Here is a 19,242-nt window from a genome sequence, read left to right as displayed (position 1 = left end):
ACACACTTATATATATATATCCATTCTTTTTCAGATTCTTTTCCATTACAGCTTATTAGAAGATATTGAATATAGTTCCCTGTGCTATACAGTAGGACCTTGTTGTTTATCTATTTTATATATAGTAGTGTGTATCTGTTAATTCCATACTCCTAATTTATCCCTCCCTTTCCCCTTTGGTAACCATAAGATTGTTTTCTATGTCTGTGAGTCTGTTTCTGTTTTGTAAATAAGTTCATTTGTATTATTTTTTAGATTCCACATATAAGGAATATCATATATTTGTCTTTCTCTGTCTGACTTCATTCAGTATGATAATCTCTAGGTCCATCCATGTTGCCGTAAATGGCAATATTTCATTCTTTTTTATGGCTGAGTAATATTCCATTGTGTATATGTACCACATCTTCTTTATCTGTTCAGCTGTTGATGGACACTTGGGTTGCTTCCATGCCTTGGCTATTGTAAATAGTGCTGCTGTGAACATTAGGGTGCATGTATCTTTTTGAATTAGAGGTTTTGTCTCTTCCAGATATATACCCAGGAGTGGGATTGCTGGATCATATGGTAGTTCTATATTTTAGTTTTTTAAGGAACCTCCATACTGTTTTCCATAGTGGCTGCACCAATTTACATTCCCACCAGCAGTGTAGGAGGGTTCCCTTTTCTTCACACCCTCTCCAGCATTTATTATTTGTAGACTTTTTGGTGATGGCCATTCTGACCCATGTAAGGTGATACTTCATTGTCGTTTTGATTTGCATTTCTCTAATAACTAGCGATGTGGACCACCTTTTCATGTGCCTGTTGGCCATCTGTATGTCTTCATTGGAGAAATTTCTATTTAGGTCTTCTGACTATTTTTTGATTGGGTTGTTTGTTTTTTTGATATCGAGTTCTATGAGCTGTTTGTATATTTTGAAAATTAAGCCCTCGTTGGTGGCGTTGTTTGCAAATATTTTCTCCCAATCTGTAGGTTGTCTTTTCGTTTTGTTGATGGTTTCCTTTGCTGTGCAAAGGCTTGTAAGTTTGATTATAAGGCTTGTAAGTTTGATTGTAAGTCCCATTTGTTTATTTTTGTTTTTCTTTCTTTTGCCTTGGGAGACTCATGTAAGAAAATATTGCTACGATTTATGTCAGAGAAAGTTTTTTTTGTCTGTGTTCTCTTCTAGGAGTTTTATGGTGTTGTGTCTTATATTTAAGTCTTTAAGCCCCTTTGAGTTTATTTGTGTGTATAGTGTGCCCTCCTGCTTGCGGGGAGGCCGGGCAGGGCTGGGGTCGGCAGAGGTGCCCGCAGTGCCAGCCCCCTGCCCCCGCTGTGGTCCTTCAGGCCGTCACCCTGAGGGGCATCATGCGGGGCTGGGAACGGTGGTGATGGCACATCGCTCAAGTCTGAGGCACTTTCCTCACAGAATTCCTTTAGTTCCTTGGTGTCAGTGTCCCCCGTGAGCCCTCTGCAGCCTCTGTGACTTTCCCCAGATGTCAGAGCTGCTGGATGAGGTGACCCTGGGGGAGTACCTTGGCGGCCTCCCCTCCACAGCGCCTGGCCGAGCGTTTTCCTCGCGCCCCCTGCAGTCAGTATAGACGCTGCCCCTCGCGGCTCCAGCTTGTACCCTGGGAACAAAGCTCACAAACGTCATTCCGCCCTCCTCCCAGAAGCTCACCTCTCCCCCGGACACCTCCCTCAACTCAGTTCTTCCCACGGCAGTTTTGGAAAAAGGAAATGTTTGAAGAGCATTAGGGGAAGGGTCGACCCTTCCCCTAATCAAGGTAGAGGCTCAGTTAAGTGAGGTAGAAAATGGTCATTAGAATTTCGCTCCTCTTCGATTTTAGTTTAAAAAAATAAATTTAGTAATAAAGTATGGCTGCTAATGGGAAAGGAAATTTCAAAGGCCTGTGGATCTCTCAGAGAACAGGTGTGACAGGGTAAGAGCCACATTCTCTTGCAGGACATTTTTGCTTTTGTATAAAAAGATTTCTTTCTTCTTTTCTCAGAGAAAAAGTGGCCTGTTTAATGCTATCCCAGTGCTTAGAGAACGTTTTCATTTCTGACGTGGTCAACTAGTTCCCATTGTCGTTGAGAAGCAAGTGAGGAATTGACAGGACGACCACATGTCCCAGATTTGGGGGTCAGTGCTAGTTTCAGATGCTCTGTCCTGCTGTCCAACCATGTAACCCATTTAAAAAAATGATCATGGAGCACAAACTTCCTTTTCTGCAGGATAATTTTGAGTCGTGCACTTAAATAAAGTTGTTGCCAAGATTTCCTTCAAGTATTTTATGCAAATCATAATTTTTATCGAGCCTGAATTGGAAGGCTAGGCTCTTTGTAGAAGCTTCCAGGTAAGCAGTTCTGTGACCGAGAGGGAGAGACAGCTTAACAAAGATTAAAAGCACCAGCTAAACTCTACCACTGATTGGATGCATCCTTGGACAAGTTACTTAATCTCTCTGTGCTTCAGCTTCCTCGTGTGTAATTTGGGGATAGATTGTCGGCGTTGTTCTGAGGATTTTTAAAAAGGCAATTCAGGTAAATCACTTAGCATCACACTTAGCACTTAGTGAGTGCTCAATAAACGTGAGCTAATTCAAAAACATATACACATGTGTAGTTTTAACTTGGGTTCCCCCAAAGTAGAGCCTGAGATAAAAACTTGGATGCAGTGGTTTATTTGGGAAGTGATTCCAGGAAGCAGGAGGAAGGGACAAAGTCACTGCCATTGGCTACAGGGCTCCATTCCACCAGGCAGCCCAGGGAAGCCTAGAGCGTGTCTCCCAGGATCGGCCCCCAAGAGCTGGGGCATCTGTGTGTGTTTGATGTATGCAGACACAGGGTGAATGAGACAGGATCTTAGCTCAGTATTTTTAAATGAAATATAATATACTCAATATTAGTCCTATGGCCAGTTTTTTCTTGTGAAAAGAGAACACTGAAGGGTGACATACCAAGAAGTGCTTAAAAGTGCAGGATTTTAATTTTAAACGGCTTCGCCACAAACAGTTGTGTAAGATTGAGTAAACTCTTTACCTTTCCTTTGCTTTGATAGAATGATAATATACTATTTCCTAGGGAGAATTAAATGCATAGCATTTAACACAGTTCCTGGACATAGCACGCCTTCAATAAATGGTAGCTATTTTGTGGTTTTTCTGATCATTATTGTTATTATTGTGTGCATAACTGTGACAGCAGAAAACTACAGTCTGTGGGTTTCAGGATATGTAGCCGGCTTAGCCTAAGTCACAATATACCTCTAATTTATAGACAGGGAACGCGAGGTTCTGAGTGGCTACTTGCCTCGGACTTCCCAGCACATCCTTGGTGAAGTCGTAGGAATTAGATCTGAGGGACCATGGCATTGGCTACAAAGCTGGGCAGATCGCTAGATGGACTGGCCGGTCTTTTGTAAAATCTGGTATTGATCTGATTTGGTTCTGTCTCTGTGGAGCCTTCCTAATGCCATGCTAACCCCGTCTTCCCTCCCCAAACGTGGTCTGCGATGGCCTTTCCCTTCCATAGAGGGCACTCTCCAGTTTCGTCCTGCGGGGCCCTGTCCCTTCCACAGGCCAGTGTCTCCTGGCTGGAGTTCCCAGTGCCGCCTGGAGATAGCTCTGCGGCTCACAGCTCCCTCCTAATCACCGGTTCGTGATTAAACATACATTAAAGGACCAAGGAATTATTGAGATACAGCATCTTGCAAGTAAAACTGATATTTCCTGTTACACCACAATTCTAAATTATCCACAAGGACCTTGTTCTTCTGCTAAAATCATTAGGCTGGTTTCAGATTGGTTTCTGATGGTGCTTTCATCCTGGGCCCAAGGTCAAGATGCAAATGCAGCCTTTTGTAGCAGAACTTGATCCACCCTGCTATTTGAAAGCCTGGGGTTATGGCTCCCTGGCTTGGGTGACTTCGCTTAGAGCCTCATCCCAGCTACTCACTGTGTATCTGTGCCAGCACTAGAGACATGAGGAACATTGCCTTTGTAACGCCCCACTCTTACCCGGCTGCTTTATACCTTGGCAAGGTCCTGAGGACAAGGACCCCATGGGAAGATGCCCAGTGTGTGTGGGTCATAGTAGACAGGAAGCATCCTTATCCAACGCCCCTACCCCCCAGCAGTGCGGTGGCACAGATAGAGCGGTGGACCCTGCCCCTCATCAGCTGTGACCTTGGGCATCACCCCTTTGGGCCTCATCTGTTAGACCAGGACCTGGAACTGGAGCATGGCTCTGGTTCTCTGAGCTTGGACCTGCCATGCTCAAAATCTTGGTCACTCAACAGACAGGTCGTTTTACTGCTGACCCATCCCTCTCTTTCCCCCAACATCCAGTTTGAGTAGAAGTTTGATCACTCATACAAGTTGGGCAAAAGAATCTTGGTCACATCTTGTGTATCAGGTAACATCTCTAAGAGACTCCACTTACTAGCAGTGATAGTTACCATTTATGGAGTATGTGTTAGGTGCTGGGTGCTATGCTAAGCGCTTTATGTGTATCATGATATTTCACCTTCAGGACAATCATTTTATAGTTGGGGAAATGCGGGCTTAGGGAGGTCAAAGAGATTACTCAAGGGAAGTGACAGCATTGGATTCAAACCCAGATCAGTCTGACTCCAAAGCCCATACTCCAGGACCTCAACTAGAATGTTACTCTTTTCTCGCCCATCACTGTCTTCTACCTTTTACCTCTTTCCTGAGGCTGAAGTGGTCAGTTACAGGTTGGGTCGGGGAGAGGGATCTTGTTCATCTCCGTCCTTTCCTCCACAGTGCTGGGGACCAGGTTTCCCCATCCACTGGGCTTCGTACCCTGTGATCTTTATATATATATATATATATATATATATATATATATATTTTTTTTTTTTTTTTTTTTTGGCTGCATTGGGTCTTCATTGCTGCATGCAGGCTTTCTCTAGTTGGGGCGAGCAGGGGCTACTCTTCATTGCTGTGTGCGGGCTTTTCATTGCGGTGGCTTCTCTTGTTGTGGAGCATGGGCTTTAGGTGCGTGGGCTTTAGTAGTGTGGCACGCGGGCTCAGTAGTTGTGGCACGCGGGCTCAGTAGTTATGGCACAGGGGCTTAGTTGCTCCGCGGTATGTGGGATCTTCCTGGTCCAGGGCTCGAACCTGTGTCCCCTGCATTGGCAGATGGATTCTTAACCACTGCGCCACCAGGGAAGCCCTGTACCCTGTGATCTTGCGCTATTCAGAGACCACTCAGGGTACAAACAGGTTGGCATCTCAGAACCTCCATTGACTCTGTGTGTGTGTGTGTGTGTGTGTGTGTGTGTGTGTGTGTGTGTAGAAACTCAGGTTGGAGTGAGGGAACTCAGCCCTGTGGCCTACCTCTGTGCTTTTTAAAAAGTGTCTGATGACAGTGGGATCCAGGAATTCTTTCTTGGCTTAGGAAGGTCAGAGCATCTCTTGCCTGCCCTTGATGCCAGGGGCTGCATCCTCCATTAAGCATCAACCCCCTTCATCCCGCCCGGCTCAGAGGGAAGCTACCTCCTCAAGGCAGAATGAACTGAAGGGCAGAGAGAAAATGTCCAGTCTCCCAGGGCGCTTGCAGTTTGTGCCCACCTACCTCTCCCCACCCCGCTGCATCTCTCAGTGGTGTCACTCAGCCTCAGACCCACGCCCTCCGGATCAGGCGCCCCTCACAGGGCCGCTTGCCCCCGTGCTTAGTCAGCTGCCTCTAATGAAAAGAAGGCATGCATAAGTCATGAGGGCCTGTCCCGGGGTGGGAGGAAAAGGGGCCTCACGTCTCCTGGCTCCCATGACGGGCACCAGCTCCTCAGCCCCTGTTCCACCGCAGGCACACGTGTCCTCCCAGCCCCAGCCCCTCTCCCGTTGCACTTCTGGGCTCAGAACCCAAGCAGGGTTCAGGGCTTTCTTTGAAGTTAGGTAGTAAGGACAAATCTGACTTTTACGTAAGGCAAGAAATTGTCCTGTTCAAAATCTCTTCAAGGCCAAGGGCAATTCACGAATACCAAGGAACAGCAAGCACCGAGGCCTGCAGGGAGGGAGGGGAGGCGGAGAAGGACAGAAGGTGGGGTTTTGGGGAGTTGACTCTAGCTTCCCAGGAGTGGCTTTTAGTTTTTATCGTAATGACCCGTGTTGACAATAACTGCTGCTATTTACGGACTCTCTCCTCTGTGGCAGACATTTTCCTTCTGTGAACTCCTTTACGCCTACAGCGGCCATAGAAGGTGGGCGTTCTTTTTTTAACATCTTTATTGGAGTATAATTGCTTTACAGTGGTGTGTTAGCTTCTGCTGTATAACAAAGTGAATCAGCTATACATATACATATATCCCCATATCCCCTCCCTCTTGTGTCTCCCTCCCACCCTCCCTATCCCACCCCTCTAGGTGGTCACAAGGTGGGCGTTCTTTTCTCCTTTTTAAAGAGGAGGAAATGGAGCCTCTGAGAGGCGAAGTCATTTGTTCAAAGTCACACGTCGGCCAATGGCACAGTCTGGATTTGAATTCAGACCTGTCTGCCCCAAAGCCCATGTTTTTTTCCTACACCCATTGCTTCTCCCCATATTGATCTGGTGGATTTATAAAATATGTACTAAGGGCAAAATATAATGCTCTATGCTTTTTTTTTTTTTTTTTTTTTTTGGCCTCGTGGCTTGCAGGATCTTAGTTCCCCGACCAGGGATTGGACCCAGGCCCTCAGCAGGAAAAGCGTGGAGTCCTAACCACTAGACCGCCAGGGAATTCCCTATGCTCTATGCTTTTGACAGTGTATCTCTTTACATTTGATTTTTAAATATGATGTGCATGCATCCATGTTAATTATATTGTTTTTAAAAGAATTCAAAAAAGAAAAGGAAAGATTTATGGAGGGGGTAGGGGAATAAGGGAGGGAGATGGTGAAGAGGCTCCAGTTTGCTAAGGAAACGTGGATCTGACAAAGGGGAGATGGTGGGTGTGTGGTGCAGCCCATGGGGTCACACTGCTGGCCTGGGCCTGATGGGGTGCAGGAAGGGGGGTCCCCGCAATTTTCTGCTTCCACAGCATGCACCCAAGCAGGGGATATTTAGTTAGGGCTAATCAGAAGGCAGCCTGGGGCAGCACAGGTGATCTAGGTCTGACATCAGGAGAGGTGACTTCTGGTTCCTAAATTCTGTCACTAAGTAGGTTGACTCTGCAAAAGTCAAGCAGTGGGTTGAAAAGATATATTCACATCCTAATGCCCGGAACCTGTGAATTTACCTTAACTAGCAAAAGAGTGAATATTATATGACCGAAGGTGTGATTAAATTAAGGATCTTGCAATGAGAAGCTTATCCTGGATTATCCAAGTAGGCCCTAAATGCAATAACCTGTATCCTTATAAGATGTACACACACAGGAGAGAAGGAGGCCATGTGACCCCAGAGGCAGCGATTGGAGGGATGTGGCCACAAGCCGAAGAACACGTGGAGTTCTCAGAAGCCAGATGAGGCAAGGGACAGACTCTTCCTTGGAGCCTTGCAGAGAGCCTGGCCCTGCTGACACCTTGATTCTGGACTTCCAGCCTCCTGATTTCTCTGAGAAATAGATCACTCTGATTTTCAGCTGCCCCATTTGTGGTAATTTGTTACAGCAGCCGTAGGAACCGAATACGAGTCATTGCCCTCTCTGGCCTCCGTTTCCTCAACTGTAAACTAAGACGGTTCAGGCTCCCAGTTCTGACATTCTCCCCATCACTCTCTGAGCCATAGCGAATGGAGCTCCATTCTCCAGGTCACCCCTTCCGTGTGGCACTTTGTGTCTAAACAGGCCCCCTTTCCCCTTTGGGGGACGGAGTTGGTTGAGTCCAGATGACTTTGCTAAGAGTAAAATACCATCCCAGACAGTTAATTTTTTTTTTTTTCTTATTGTTAATTGCTAGAGAAACTGTTCTGCCCTGCCCCAGGGAAGCCATCCAAATAACTCTGACCTCTCTGTGGATTTCAAAGAAAGCTTTCAGTCTCTGTTTTCTCATGTCTTCCAAACAGTCCCTGCAGCTTGAGGGACCGTGGTGCAGGGAGAGCCACAAAATTTGCTCCGGGGCTGCCGGATAAATGCAGAACGGAGGCAAGGGGCTCACATCACCTCTGCGCCAGCTTCTGCCTCCTCTGCATCCCCGTCACCAGCACGCTGCTCACCAAGTAGCTGCTCGGGGCTCGCGCCTCCAGTTACGTGACTCAGGAGGCTCATTTGCAATCACCATTAACCAGAAAAGCCGCGTGACTGCTCTGTGCCTACAGTGTCGAGTGTCTTATAATATTCACAGAAACCAAAGGGCTGGAGGCGGCGGCAAGGGAAAGGCTTTAGAATAAAGCTCACAGAGTGAGGACAGCCAGCTCGGCTCCTTCCTCATCCTTTCTCCCCACCCCCGTCTAAGGTGCTGTTTGAGCTGTGAAGAGCCTCCAGCCTGGGCAGCAAAGGAAGATGGTGAAATGTCCAGAGGACTGGGGATGCGACCCTCAGACATGGCTGTGTCAGGAAGAGCTGAGTAACCCACACCCTGGCTGTGAAACAATCTTATCGGAAGCCTTTAACTGCCTTAAACTAGTTATTCAGGCTGAATACTCCAGGGCCACCTCTAAATCTCTAAAAACGATGTTCCTGTCTTTAGCGTTCCTTCAGCTGCCTGCCATGCTGTGTCAAGCAGAGTTAGTGAAAGCCCCAGGGCAGGCGCGGGATCTCCAAAGATCAGCCCATGAAGGGTAGAGGTGAGGGTTGCCTTTGGCCCCCGCCTCTCCTCGGCTCCCTCCTTGGATGATCCCCACCTCCCAGCCCCACCATCACTCATAACGCATTCATCCACACGGGTTGGTCTCAGAATGAAAGGCACGTGGATGCTTCAAGTGATGGCACTAAAATGCCCTAACTTTAGATTTAGTATCTGTCAGGCACAAATTAAAGCCATCATTGTCCCGTATGCCCTTCCCACTGTGTGTGTGTGCATGACTGTGAGAGTGTGTGTATGTCTGTCTGTCTGTCTGTCAACTCAAGGTTAACGGGTAATAATCGAAAAGAGCTCCAGGGACTGGACCGGCTGGATGGAGGTATGAATAGCCTCCCAGGAGAGGTGGGGAGGTTCCGCCCTCGGGTCTGGATGCCGGGGAGGGCGCTGGGGGTCTCAGCAATGACATTGGCCCTGGTGAGGGCCTTTTGGAAGCCTGCCAGAAAGTGTTTTGCTAGACTTCTTTCAGAACCTGGTTTATCCAGCACTGTGTCTACAGGGAGGAAGTCGCCCAGCCAGCCTCTGCTCAGCGCCTGTCCGCTTGGGAAGCGCTGAGCGCTGGCCCCAGAGGGGTCTGGCTGCCACTACAGACCCTTCCCTGGAGAGGTCTGGGTGCAGAGACTGGCCAGGTCACCCCTCAAAGGGCACCTCTGGGGATGGGACAGAAGCAGGGAGGGCTGCCCGGGGCAGGGCATTGTACAAGCAGCGAGTGTCGATGGGAGAGGGGCCAGGAGAGAAAGGCTTTCTTGGTTTGGAAACACGCAAAGGACACGAGGGAGAAAGCAGTGCTGAATCAGCACCAGGAGCCCACATCCTCCCCGGTGCCAGCCTGCAGCCCGTGGGCCACATTTCAGTGACCTCCATGAATGAGAAAGCAGATGGCAGCCAGCCAAGATCACCGGCTCCTTGGTGGTCCCTTTTCATGGGGTGGGAAGGAGAAGTGGGGGGCCTGATCCCTTTAAGGAGCCATCCCTGTAGGCAGAGACAGACAGACAGACACAGGGCAACACAGAGTGCCGTTTGCAGTCCACAGAGCCAGCTCTGCTATGGATTCTTCTTGAAGCAGAAGACCCTCCTAATTCCAGGCCAGCGACTCTAAACACCCCTTTAAAGTAGGGTGGGCTTAAGGAGTGTAATGGCTTTAACTGGGTTGGCTGCATTCCCCGGAAAGGCATCAGCTTGCTTGAAGGAATCCCAGGTTACCGAGTAATCGCCATAATAAAATTGAGAATGAAGGTGACCCATAGAAGCATGGTAAATACACAATTTTCTCTGCTCAGTAAGTGAATTTTGATCATAACTCAGCACTTGCCTCAGGTCCTAAAGTACTGCTAGCATTCTCAGGAAAGCCCAGGAAAGGACAAAGTGCAAGAAATGCTTCCACAAAGAAAAACACAGGCTTCCCAGCCCTCTTTGTAGCAATATGCAACCTAGAAAATTGAAAGCAAGGTTGCAGTCTCTCTGTCCTTGGTCACCATTTCATGTACCAGCCTGTCATACAGAATGCGGGGAAGCACCGCAGATCAATAGCTATTCTGGGTTCACATTGCCACAGCTTTTGTTTTTTTTTTCTTTAAAAAAAGAATTTTTCTTCCTATGTGGATCACAGCGTATTACGTCTAAGGCATATTTCTGTGGTCTGTCTATGGAAAGGAATGCTGAGAAGGAGCGCTTTCTTTCGAGGTTTTATGCATTTTTTTAATGTCGGTGGTGGGGCAGCAATGCTCCTAGAGAACTGTTCCTTTATAAGCTCCAAAGGGTTGTTAGCCCTCAGGTTTGAGAAGCAGGTAAAACTTACCTGATGGGCCACCTGGAGGCTGGATGAGACCTCCCCAGGGGCAACCTGGGATGCAGAGGTCTGTCTCCACCTGGTACAGACTCTGTAAATCCTGTGTGTCCTGCTGCAACCCCTGGTAACATTAGCGGCCGTCGATTTGATTTGTTTATCTGCAGTGACACTCATCTGAGCAAAATCTCTAAGTGGCTTTTTATAGGAAATGAAAAGCCAAATGAGAATGTACGTGAAAAAGTGAGCCATGGGGAATAGCCTCTCAAAGCGTATGTCACCTATTTTTATGTTACTAAGTTGGCTGAAGGCTTTAAGTGATAACTTTTGAAGTTCCTAATGGAACCCTACAAATTATGTATGATAATGTAATCTTTTTTGGAGGAGACCGTTATAAAGCACATCTACCTCGAGTATCATCTCTTTTTCAGCCTCACAGAGTCGTGGAAGAGGCAGGCTAAAGATTCATAGGTTCATTTTGAAGGTGAGGAAGGGAAAGCTCAGAGACATCGCGTCATTCAAGGTCACACAGCTAGTCAGCACTGACCCAAGGACTCCGACACTGACTCTGGACTCCTGAGTCCGGGCAGCAGGACTACCTGTCAATATCCAGGCTGACATCACAGAAACATACACACAGATGCATTTCACTCCACCCCACACCAAGATCTTAGCACCCTTCTTCCCCTCCATCACCTGCTGCAGCCAACAAACCATCTAAATTCAAACTTTGGAAATGCTAAGTCTCATAAAAAATTTGTAAAGGTTTTAAAATGCAAAACAGGGATAAACAAAATTTCTTGCCACAGGGAACTAACTAATGTAAAGTGACAAAATAATGGGAGTTTGAATGCGGTCTCAAAAGTGGCCATAAAATGGAATTCAGAATCGTATTTTAATATGTACATCATACACTCGCTTTGCCAAGGATGACTGGGGGTGAATTCTCATTTATAAAAGTAAGCCATGAAGGGAAAAAGAAAATAGGAGAATGAGGGGAAGAGAGAGGAGGGGAGGGGAAGAGGGAGAAAGGGAGAGAGAGAGAGAGCGAGAGAGGGAGGGACTGAGATTGGGGAGGCTGAGCGGTTGAGGGAGATGGCATTAGTCACAGCTTGGGTACCGCAGGAAGCCGGTTGCTAGGTCGGGAGAACCATAGCTGTCCCAGAGTAGTGCATCACCCCTCCATCCAGGAGTGGCCTTGGCATATGGCCCCAGGGGCTCCAGGCAGCTGTCCCTCCTGAGGACTTCCAGGAATTGTGGGGAAGGTGGGGGGGGGGGCGTTGCAGGGAGGCCTCCTTCAGCACTGGCCTGCAGGGCGCCAGCTGAAGAGAGTCTGGCTGCAGGAGTTTATACAGCGATGAGCAACAGGCAATACCTCCTGCCCAACAGCAGTGGTCAGAATGACAGATCTATTCTGGCAGAGACTCTTCCGTGGCTCAGTTGCAGACATGCCCTTCCCCCATCACTCCGCCTTGGGTATAATGAGGACAGGAAAGCAACTCCCAAACGAGTCCATCGTTTATTTGGGGACAGAGCCCATTGGGCTCAGACCTTCACACTGGGGCGGGGGGAGTTCAGCTGCGCCCTCGCACCGCCCCTCCCGCCCTACCTTCCCGTCTTCCCTGCCTCCCCTAGCCAGGGGCTCTGCATTCATTTCCCCCAGTCTTGGCGGTGATGTGAAGCGGTCCCTCCAGCCCACATTTTGGCTGTTCTCTTAAAGGGCATTGACCTAAAGGCACAGACGCAGCGTCAGCGGCGTCAGAAGCGCAGCCCGGCGGCGGCCACAGCAAAGAGGCACCCGCAGCGCCTGCGGTGATTCGGGCAGTGGCAGCTCGGAGCCGGTTTCACTTCGATACTCTTGGAGCAAATCTGCCCCTCCTGTCCTCAGCGCACCGGGCGCATCTAGCTCGAAGGAAGGAAAGAAGACGAACTCCTCCCGACATCCCCGCCCCCCGATCCCCACTCACGCCGAGTCTGAGCACAGGGAGAAAACACTTTGAAGAAGGAGCCCTCTCCCCAACTCCCAGATCCCTGCCTCGGGGTTCCTGCCCCCCGACCCCGACCCCAGTTACTTCAGCGGCAGCCAGAGGGGCTTCCTAAATCCGTGTGCTTGCCTGCCTTTCCAGCACGTGGGACAGGCTGCGATTTGGATAACTTTTCAAATCCTGTCTCCAAAACACTTGCCCACAAATATTCGGGAGAGAGAGGGGCAAGCCCCCTGCTTCCTCCACCGCCCTCACTTCTGACCTCCACCCCCCTCCTCGGCTGACAGCGTGGACAAAAAAAAAAAAAAGACTCTCACTCCAGTTTCTCTTGCCAGTCGGGGAAACAACACACTGTCGCCGAGAGCATCCAACCACCAAGAGAGGGAGAATGCGCCGAGGCACCGGCTCCGGGTACCCAACACCGTCCTGGCGCCAGCGGACCAGCCTTTGCCGCGAGTTCCCCGCGCTCGCGGGAGGGTCACAGACGCCCCCGGAGGATGGACTTGAACCCAAGCCGCGGGAACATCAAGCGAGAGAGAGAGCCACTCACCTTTAGGTTGTGCGTGGGGTTTACAACGCAGACAAGTTGCCCAGCGGCAGAGAACACCCGTTTAGCCTTGTAATGCTGAAAGCGGAGGTGAATGAGATCTAACACAGCCCCAAAGCACTGGGTGAAGAAAAGCATCACAACTTTTTTTTGGTGGGGGGGGGGGGGGAGGTTGTTGGCGCAGGAAGGCAGCGGAGGAAGCTGTAAGTCCTTGGGCTCTGGAAGGAGCGCAGCCTCTGAGACACTACGCTCCAGCCCGGCTTAGTGTGCCTTCATATTCATCATCAAAATAAGACGGTTAGAATCTTGCAGCAGTGAGGCGGCCAATCAAAAGGACAGAAATGTTATCCTTGAGGTGCAGAGACAGCCAATAACAAATGCCTCCCCTACCGAAACTCCCTGATGAATTGAGCCTGGCGGAGAATGTATTATTGAACATTACCATAGATCAGCACATTGCATTTATCTTGTGATTACAGCCAACCATACATAATGCTGGGGAGATAGGCTGACAAAATTGATTGCTTAATGTGTCTCCATTTATTAATTGACTTAATTTAACACGAGAGGCTTTCTTAATGCACTGGCAAAAACGTAAAGCATTTAAACCGCCAAAACACCCTGCTCCAAAGTAAGCAGATGGATAACGCAGATCGCGGCTTGATTCACCAGAGCTGCTTGGGAGAAAATCAAATATTACAAGACTCCTCCGATTCCAGATAAGGGTTTGGCAACAGCAGAAACGTGCATCTTTCAATCTTGTGCTCTGACTCTCTCTGCAGTTTGGATTTCAGCCCCTTGATAAATCTTACTCTCCACTCTTTATCAGAGAAAAAGCATTCCTGACAAATAAATGCGTTTGGATTTGAGGGGGGAAAAATATATGTATATCTATAATACTGTAATTACTGAGGCCTGAAAATATTAAAGCATAAAAGTGTACAGAGTATGCTTCTAAAAATAATGAAATCCCTGATGCATGAATGCACACACACAGAAAAACCTACACAGAGAGGAGAGTGGCTTGTAAATCAGCAAAATAATTACAGATGCGGAGGGCTTTTGCTTGCCATTCATTTGCATATTGGGTGGGCAGCAAATTGCTAATTAACCACTAGATTGTTGGAGACGTTAAAATAGAGATTGAGAGCACACATACAACATCATTCGCTTGTCTCTGCGAATGCCAGCAGCACATTTCTGCGCTGGAGCAGGCAGAGGGCATTCCAGCCCTCAGCCCGCACTCCCTCTCTCTCCAGAACTGGGCTGGTAGAGGCGCTAAGCCCACCCACTGGTTCTGCAGGAAAGGCTCCTGAGCAGTACACGAGGAGTCTTAGGGTTTGGGGGGAACAAGCTCTGATGGCTTAGTCAGTCTTTGGGACTAAAGCAGGAGAATTGCATGTGCTGTGTTTCTCATTCTCTTTGGTTGTTTCTCCGCTGGGAAGCCAGCCCAGACGCGGTGAGCCTGGGTGAGCATCAGTCTTGGGTGTGAATTACACGCAGAGTGTGAGCCCATTGCTTCTTCCTGATTGGCTCTCGCTCCACTCTGGCTACAGTACTTGGGTTGTAATGTAGGCAAAGCATACGCACACCTGGGACACCTACATCTGTGACCTGGTCAGGCAATTAAACCAACTACTGACTAAAGTATAGGGGGAAAAAATGCACAGTTTTCCTGAAACCAGGACAAAGCCCAGGTGTGTTCGTTTTCACTTGAGTTTAAAACCAAACCAATGTGTTCAGAAACAAATAAGCCAAGCACCAATTAAAATGGAAACTTTGTACTTTCTAGAATAATTGCGCTGGCACAAAATTAGGAGATGACAACATTTGAACTGATTAGAACCTCATCTATGTGATGCTTGTATAGGATATGAGTCCCTGGACCCATTCATAATATGGTTCATAAATAAGAGTTGCTGACCTACAATACCAGAATGCTCTTTCTAAAGTTTTCATTTTCCAGAACAAGCTTTCAGCAATTCAGCAGGAAAACATTCAGTATTCTTTTATTGCCTTCCTTAAAAGAAATAAATAAAAGTGACCATACTCCCCTAGTTCATAATTCAGAAGGTCCGAACTTCTTCTTTCTACATCCTTTGTTAGAATGGAACTATTATGCTGTTTGTTTCTACCTCTGGGGAACCTCAGACAGGTTTCTTAAAACCTCACTTAGGCTCAGTTCCCACACCTGTAACATGGGGATAATAGCAAATTATTTCCCTCTCAAGGTTATTGTGAAGACTAAGATGATGTATCTGGAAGAACCCAGCACAGTGCCTGATTCAAAGCAGCCTTTCAATACTTGAGTCTACTGAGTGTCTTTGGTGGAAGAGTGATTATCTTCAGAATGTTTTTCCTTCCTGTTCCACGAAATATTTTTCCCCATGAATATTCACCCTACCATCCAGGGTCACAAAAGCAGAGGACGTGATAAGAGCAGACTTGACTCTTGCTATGTTCTTAAGGGTGGGTGTTCCTGGTATTACCTGGACACTGGGTCTGGGAGTGCGGGCTGAAGGGCTAAGGAGTGCGTATTGACATCAGTGGTGAGAACAGTGCCACAGACCTGCTGTTATGGATGCTTTTCCTTAATCCCAGACCTGACCTTTTGTCCTACTCTCTACCCCCAAACTGGTTTACATCACTCTACTTTCGAATATTAAGCATACCCATCTGTTCTCGGAATCAGTCCTCATAATAATCATCCATCGGGAAATGTCTGAAGCTATAACCCTGATAACAAATGCTCATGGTTAACGTCTGCAAAACAGGGTGGCACAGACTAGCCTTCGTGTAGAGATTTACAGCTGTGTTCGCCTCTTGCCACTAAGTTGGCCCCTCTGTGGTAGCCACACCAATCCTCTCATGCTGCACTACGGTGCCCAAGGCTTCCCCTTCACCTCCATAGCAACCAGATTTACATTTTATCTGGACCAGAAAGTCTCAGAGATTGGTAATTAGACAAATTTGGATTGAAAGCCTACGTTGCTACTTACTGTTACTTTGGGTAAATTATGTAATCTTACTGATGCTTAGTTTTGTTTGTCTGTAAAAATGAAGCCGATGACTCCCTTGTAAAGTAGTTGAAAGATGAAGTGAGATAATATAAGTAAAATAACCAGCCCAGTGACTGGTTTTCATAATAACTTTAATGAGAAGCTATTGTCATCGTCATTGTCATCATCTCATCAAAAAAATTTTTGTCCAAGTCAACCCAAAGTTCTGGTGAGCATATGGAACAACCAAAATTCTCATGCACTGCTGGAAACCACTTTGGAAAGCTGCTTGGAAGCATCTAGTAAAGCCAAGCATATGGGTACCCGATGACCCAGAAAGCCCGCTCCATATTCCCAACAGAGGTGTGAGCGTGTGCTTAGCAAAAGACTGGTACTAGGATTTTCATTGCAATGTATTCATAATATAGTTTCATAGCAACTGTAGTCACAATGGGTAAAAACTGGAAACAACCTAAGTATCTATCAAAAATAAAATGGATAAATTACATGATTTTTTTCCTTCTTTTGTTAAATACTACATTAAAAAAATAGAATAAACTATTGCTACATGCAACAATGCAATAACATGGATGGATCTCACAGATACAGTTTTGAGGTAGAGAAGCCAGATGCAAAAGAATACATGTTGTGTGATTCCATTTATATGAAGTTCAAGAACATAGAATAGGTTATCCACGGTGCAGGAGAGAGGGAGAGTGGTAACCTTGGCAAGGGGTTACAACTGAAGGGGACATGAGGTAGGTTTTAGAAAGCTAGGTAGGTTCTGTTTCTTGATCTGTGTTCTAGTTTCATGAATATTGTGGATTGAATTGTTTTCCTAAAAACAGATATGCTGAAGCTCTAATCCCCAGTGCCTCAGAATGTGACCTTATTTGGAAATAGGGTCATTACAGAGGTCATCAGTTTAACATGAGGTCATTCGTGTGGGCTTTAATCCAATATGACTAGTGCTCATATAAAAAGGGAGAATTTTGATATAGAGAGATACACACAGGGAGGACGCCACGTGAACGTGAAGGCAGAGATTGGGGCAGTACATCTATAAGCTCAGGAACACCAAAGATGACCAGCAAACCACCAGAAGCCAAGGGAGAGGCATGGAACAGATTCTCCCTCATAGCCTCCAGGAGGAACCAACCCTGCTGACGCTTTGACATCAGACTTCTAAGATGTCTCCAGCACTGTCAATACAATAGATTTATGCTGTTTAAGCCACCCAGTTTGCGGTACTTTGTTATGGCAGCCCTAGAAAACAATACAATGGATATATCTGTTGGGTGGAAATTCTTTAGGCTGTGAACTTACGATCAATGCACTTTTCTGTATGTAAGGTATATGCCCCAATTATACTGAAATAACATGTGGATGAGCATATAATTGAACTTTGAAGTAGTGAAGTATTCATAAAGATTTTAAAAGTTTATTGAAGTAATCACAAAGGAAAATACTTGGTTACATAAAATGTTAAACTCTATGTCAAAATAATGTCTGACAACTGACATTGAAAGCACCCAAAATATTGAGGGATATATTTGCAGCAATTATGACAACAAAAGATTTGTATTCCTAATAAAGAACTCTTGTATATCATTTTAAAGAACTAAAATTATATAAAACAAGATAGACAGAGGATATAAACAGAGTACACAGAAGAAGAAATTTAAAAATTCATAAATAAATGATAGATGTTCAATAGAACTAGAAATCAAAGAAATGCATTAAAACAAGATGGCATCTTTTATGTGTCAAATTGGCACTTTTTATTTTTAAACAATAATAACCAGGGCTGATGAATCTTCATTGAGAAGGACATTGTCCTCTGCTGGTGATGTGAATAATAATAATAAACATTTAAATGCTTGGTAGATATCAGGCAGTGTGCTAAATAGTTGGCCTTTGTAGTCAAGTATATCTACAGTCAAATATCTTATTTTCCTTTTCACAATAACCCCATCAGATATTCTTCTCATTTCCAGACAAGAAAGCTGTGGCTCAGGAATATTAACTTGTCCACGGTTACTTAACTAGTAAACGGTAAAGGTAGGATTTGACCCCAGATTTCTGCAGTGCCAGATACTGAGATTTACTGCCTCTGAGAGTGTATACTTGTTGTACCCTTTTCTTGAAAACAATTTGACAATATGCATTAACTGCCTAAGAACGTTCATAAACTTTGACCTACTAACTAAATATCTAGAAATCTGTTCTTATGATATAAACAGAAATGTCAACAAATATTTAAGTATGAGGATGTTCATTGTTGTATCACTTATACTACTGGAAATAATAGAAAGAACCTATGTGTCCAAAATTATTTAAGTAGACTTAAGTAATTTAAGGTACATCTAGCCACAGCATGGAATAAATTATAGCTGTAAAAATAGGTTTCTGGAAAAAATATAGAAAGACGTATGCATAAAGCTATTCACTGTGGCACTATTTGTAATAGTACAAGACTAGAAACCTCCACATTATCCCTCCATAGGGGACTGGTTGAATAAACTATATACATTTATAAAATGGTGACAATTAACCATAAAAAGAAATGACAGTTATCTTCAAATACTGCTAAGCAATGAATTCATGTTATCTTGGTAGATTAAAAAAAAAGTAATGTGAGGGGCTTCCCTGGTGGCGCAGTGGGTGGGAATCTGCCTGCCAATACAGGGGACATGGGTTCGATCCCTGGCCCGGGAAGATTCCCACATGCCGCGGAGCAACTAAGCCCGTGTGCCACGACTACTGAGCCTGCGCTCTAGAGCCCATGCTCTGCAACAAGAGAAGCCACGACAATGAGAAGCCCGCACATCACTCGCTGCAACTAGAGAAAGCCCGCGCACAGAACAAAGACCCAACACAGCCCCCCCAAAAAAACACAACAAATAAATAAATAAATGTATTTAAAAAAAACAAGTAATGTGAAGAATTTTGTGCATAACATGAAAATATTTATCTTAGAATGGGGAATATCTATTTATTTGTTATTTATGTTTTAAAAATGGAAGAATGAATTAAAAACTAACAAAGTTACTTATGGGGCGAGAAGGGAAGAGGATAGAGGAGGCAAAAATAAAGCTAGACTTATCTGAATATATCTTGTTCTTTAGTTGGACTTCAAAACTTTGAAATTATTTTATAAAATTATAAAACAAAAATAAAAAAGAAATCCTCAAAAGT

At 46.0% G+C, this 19,242-nt stretch overlaps 1 protein-coding gene across 1 annotated transcript in view; it reads right to left on the bottom strand.

Moving 5' to 3' along the window:
* SIAH3 (siah E3 ubiquitin protein ligase family member 3) overlaps positions 1–13,198 on the bottom strand; it is a 71,390-nt gene extending 58,192 nt beyond the window's left edge. Inside the window, exon 1 of the mRNA XM_036831812.1 lies at positions 13,049–13,198. Coding sequence (XP_036687707.1) covers positions 13,049–13,183 — 135 coding nt within the window. The 5' untranslated portion in view covers positions 13,184–13,198. The remainder of the gene's footprint in view (positions 1–13,048) is intronic.
* Between the last annotated feature and the right edge of the window lie 6,044 nt (positions 13,199–19,242).

The sequence above is a fragment of the Balaenoptera musculus genome, chromosome 18, assembly GCF_009873245.2.
Source record: "Balaenoptera musculus isolate JJ_BM4_2016_0621 chromosome 18, mBalMus1.pri.v3, whole genome shotgun sequence".
In the NCBI taxonomy this organism is placed as follows: Eukaryota; Metazoa; Chordata; class Mammalia; order Artiodactyla; family Balaenopteridae; genus Balaenoptera; species Balaenoptera musculus.
The sequence above is the reverse complement of the archived record's forward strand: the minus strand, read 5'-3'. Positions and strand labels throughout refer to the sequence as shown.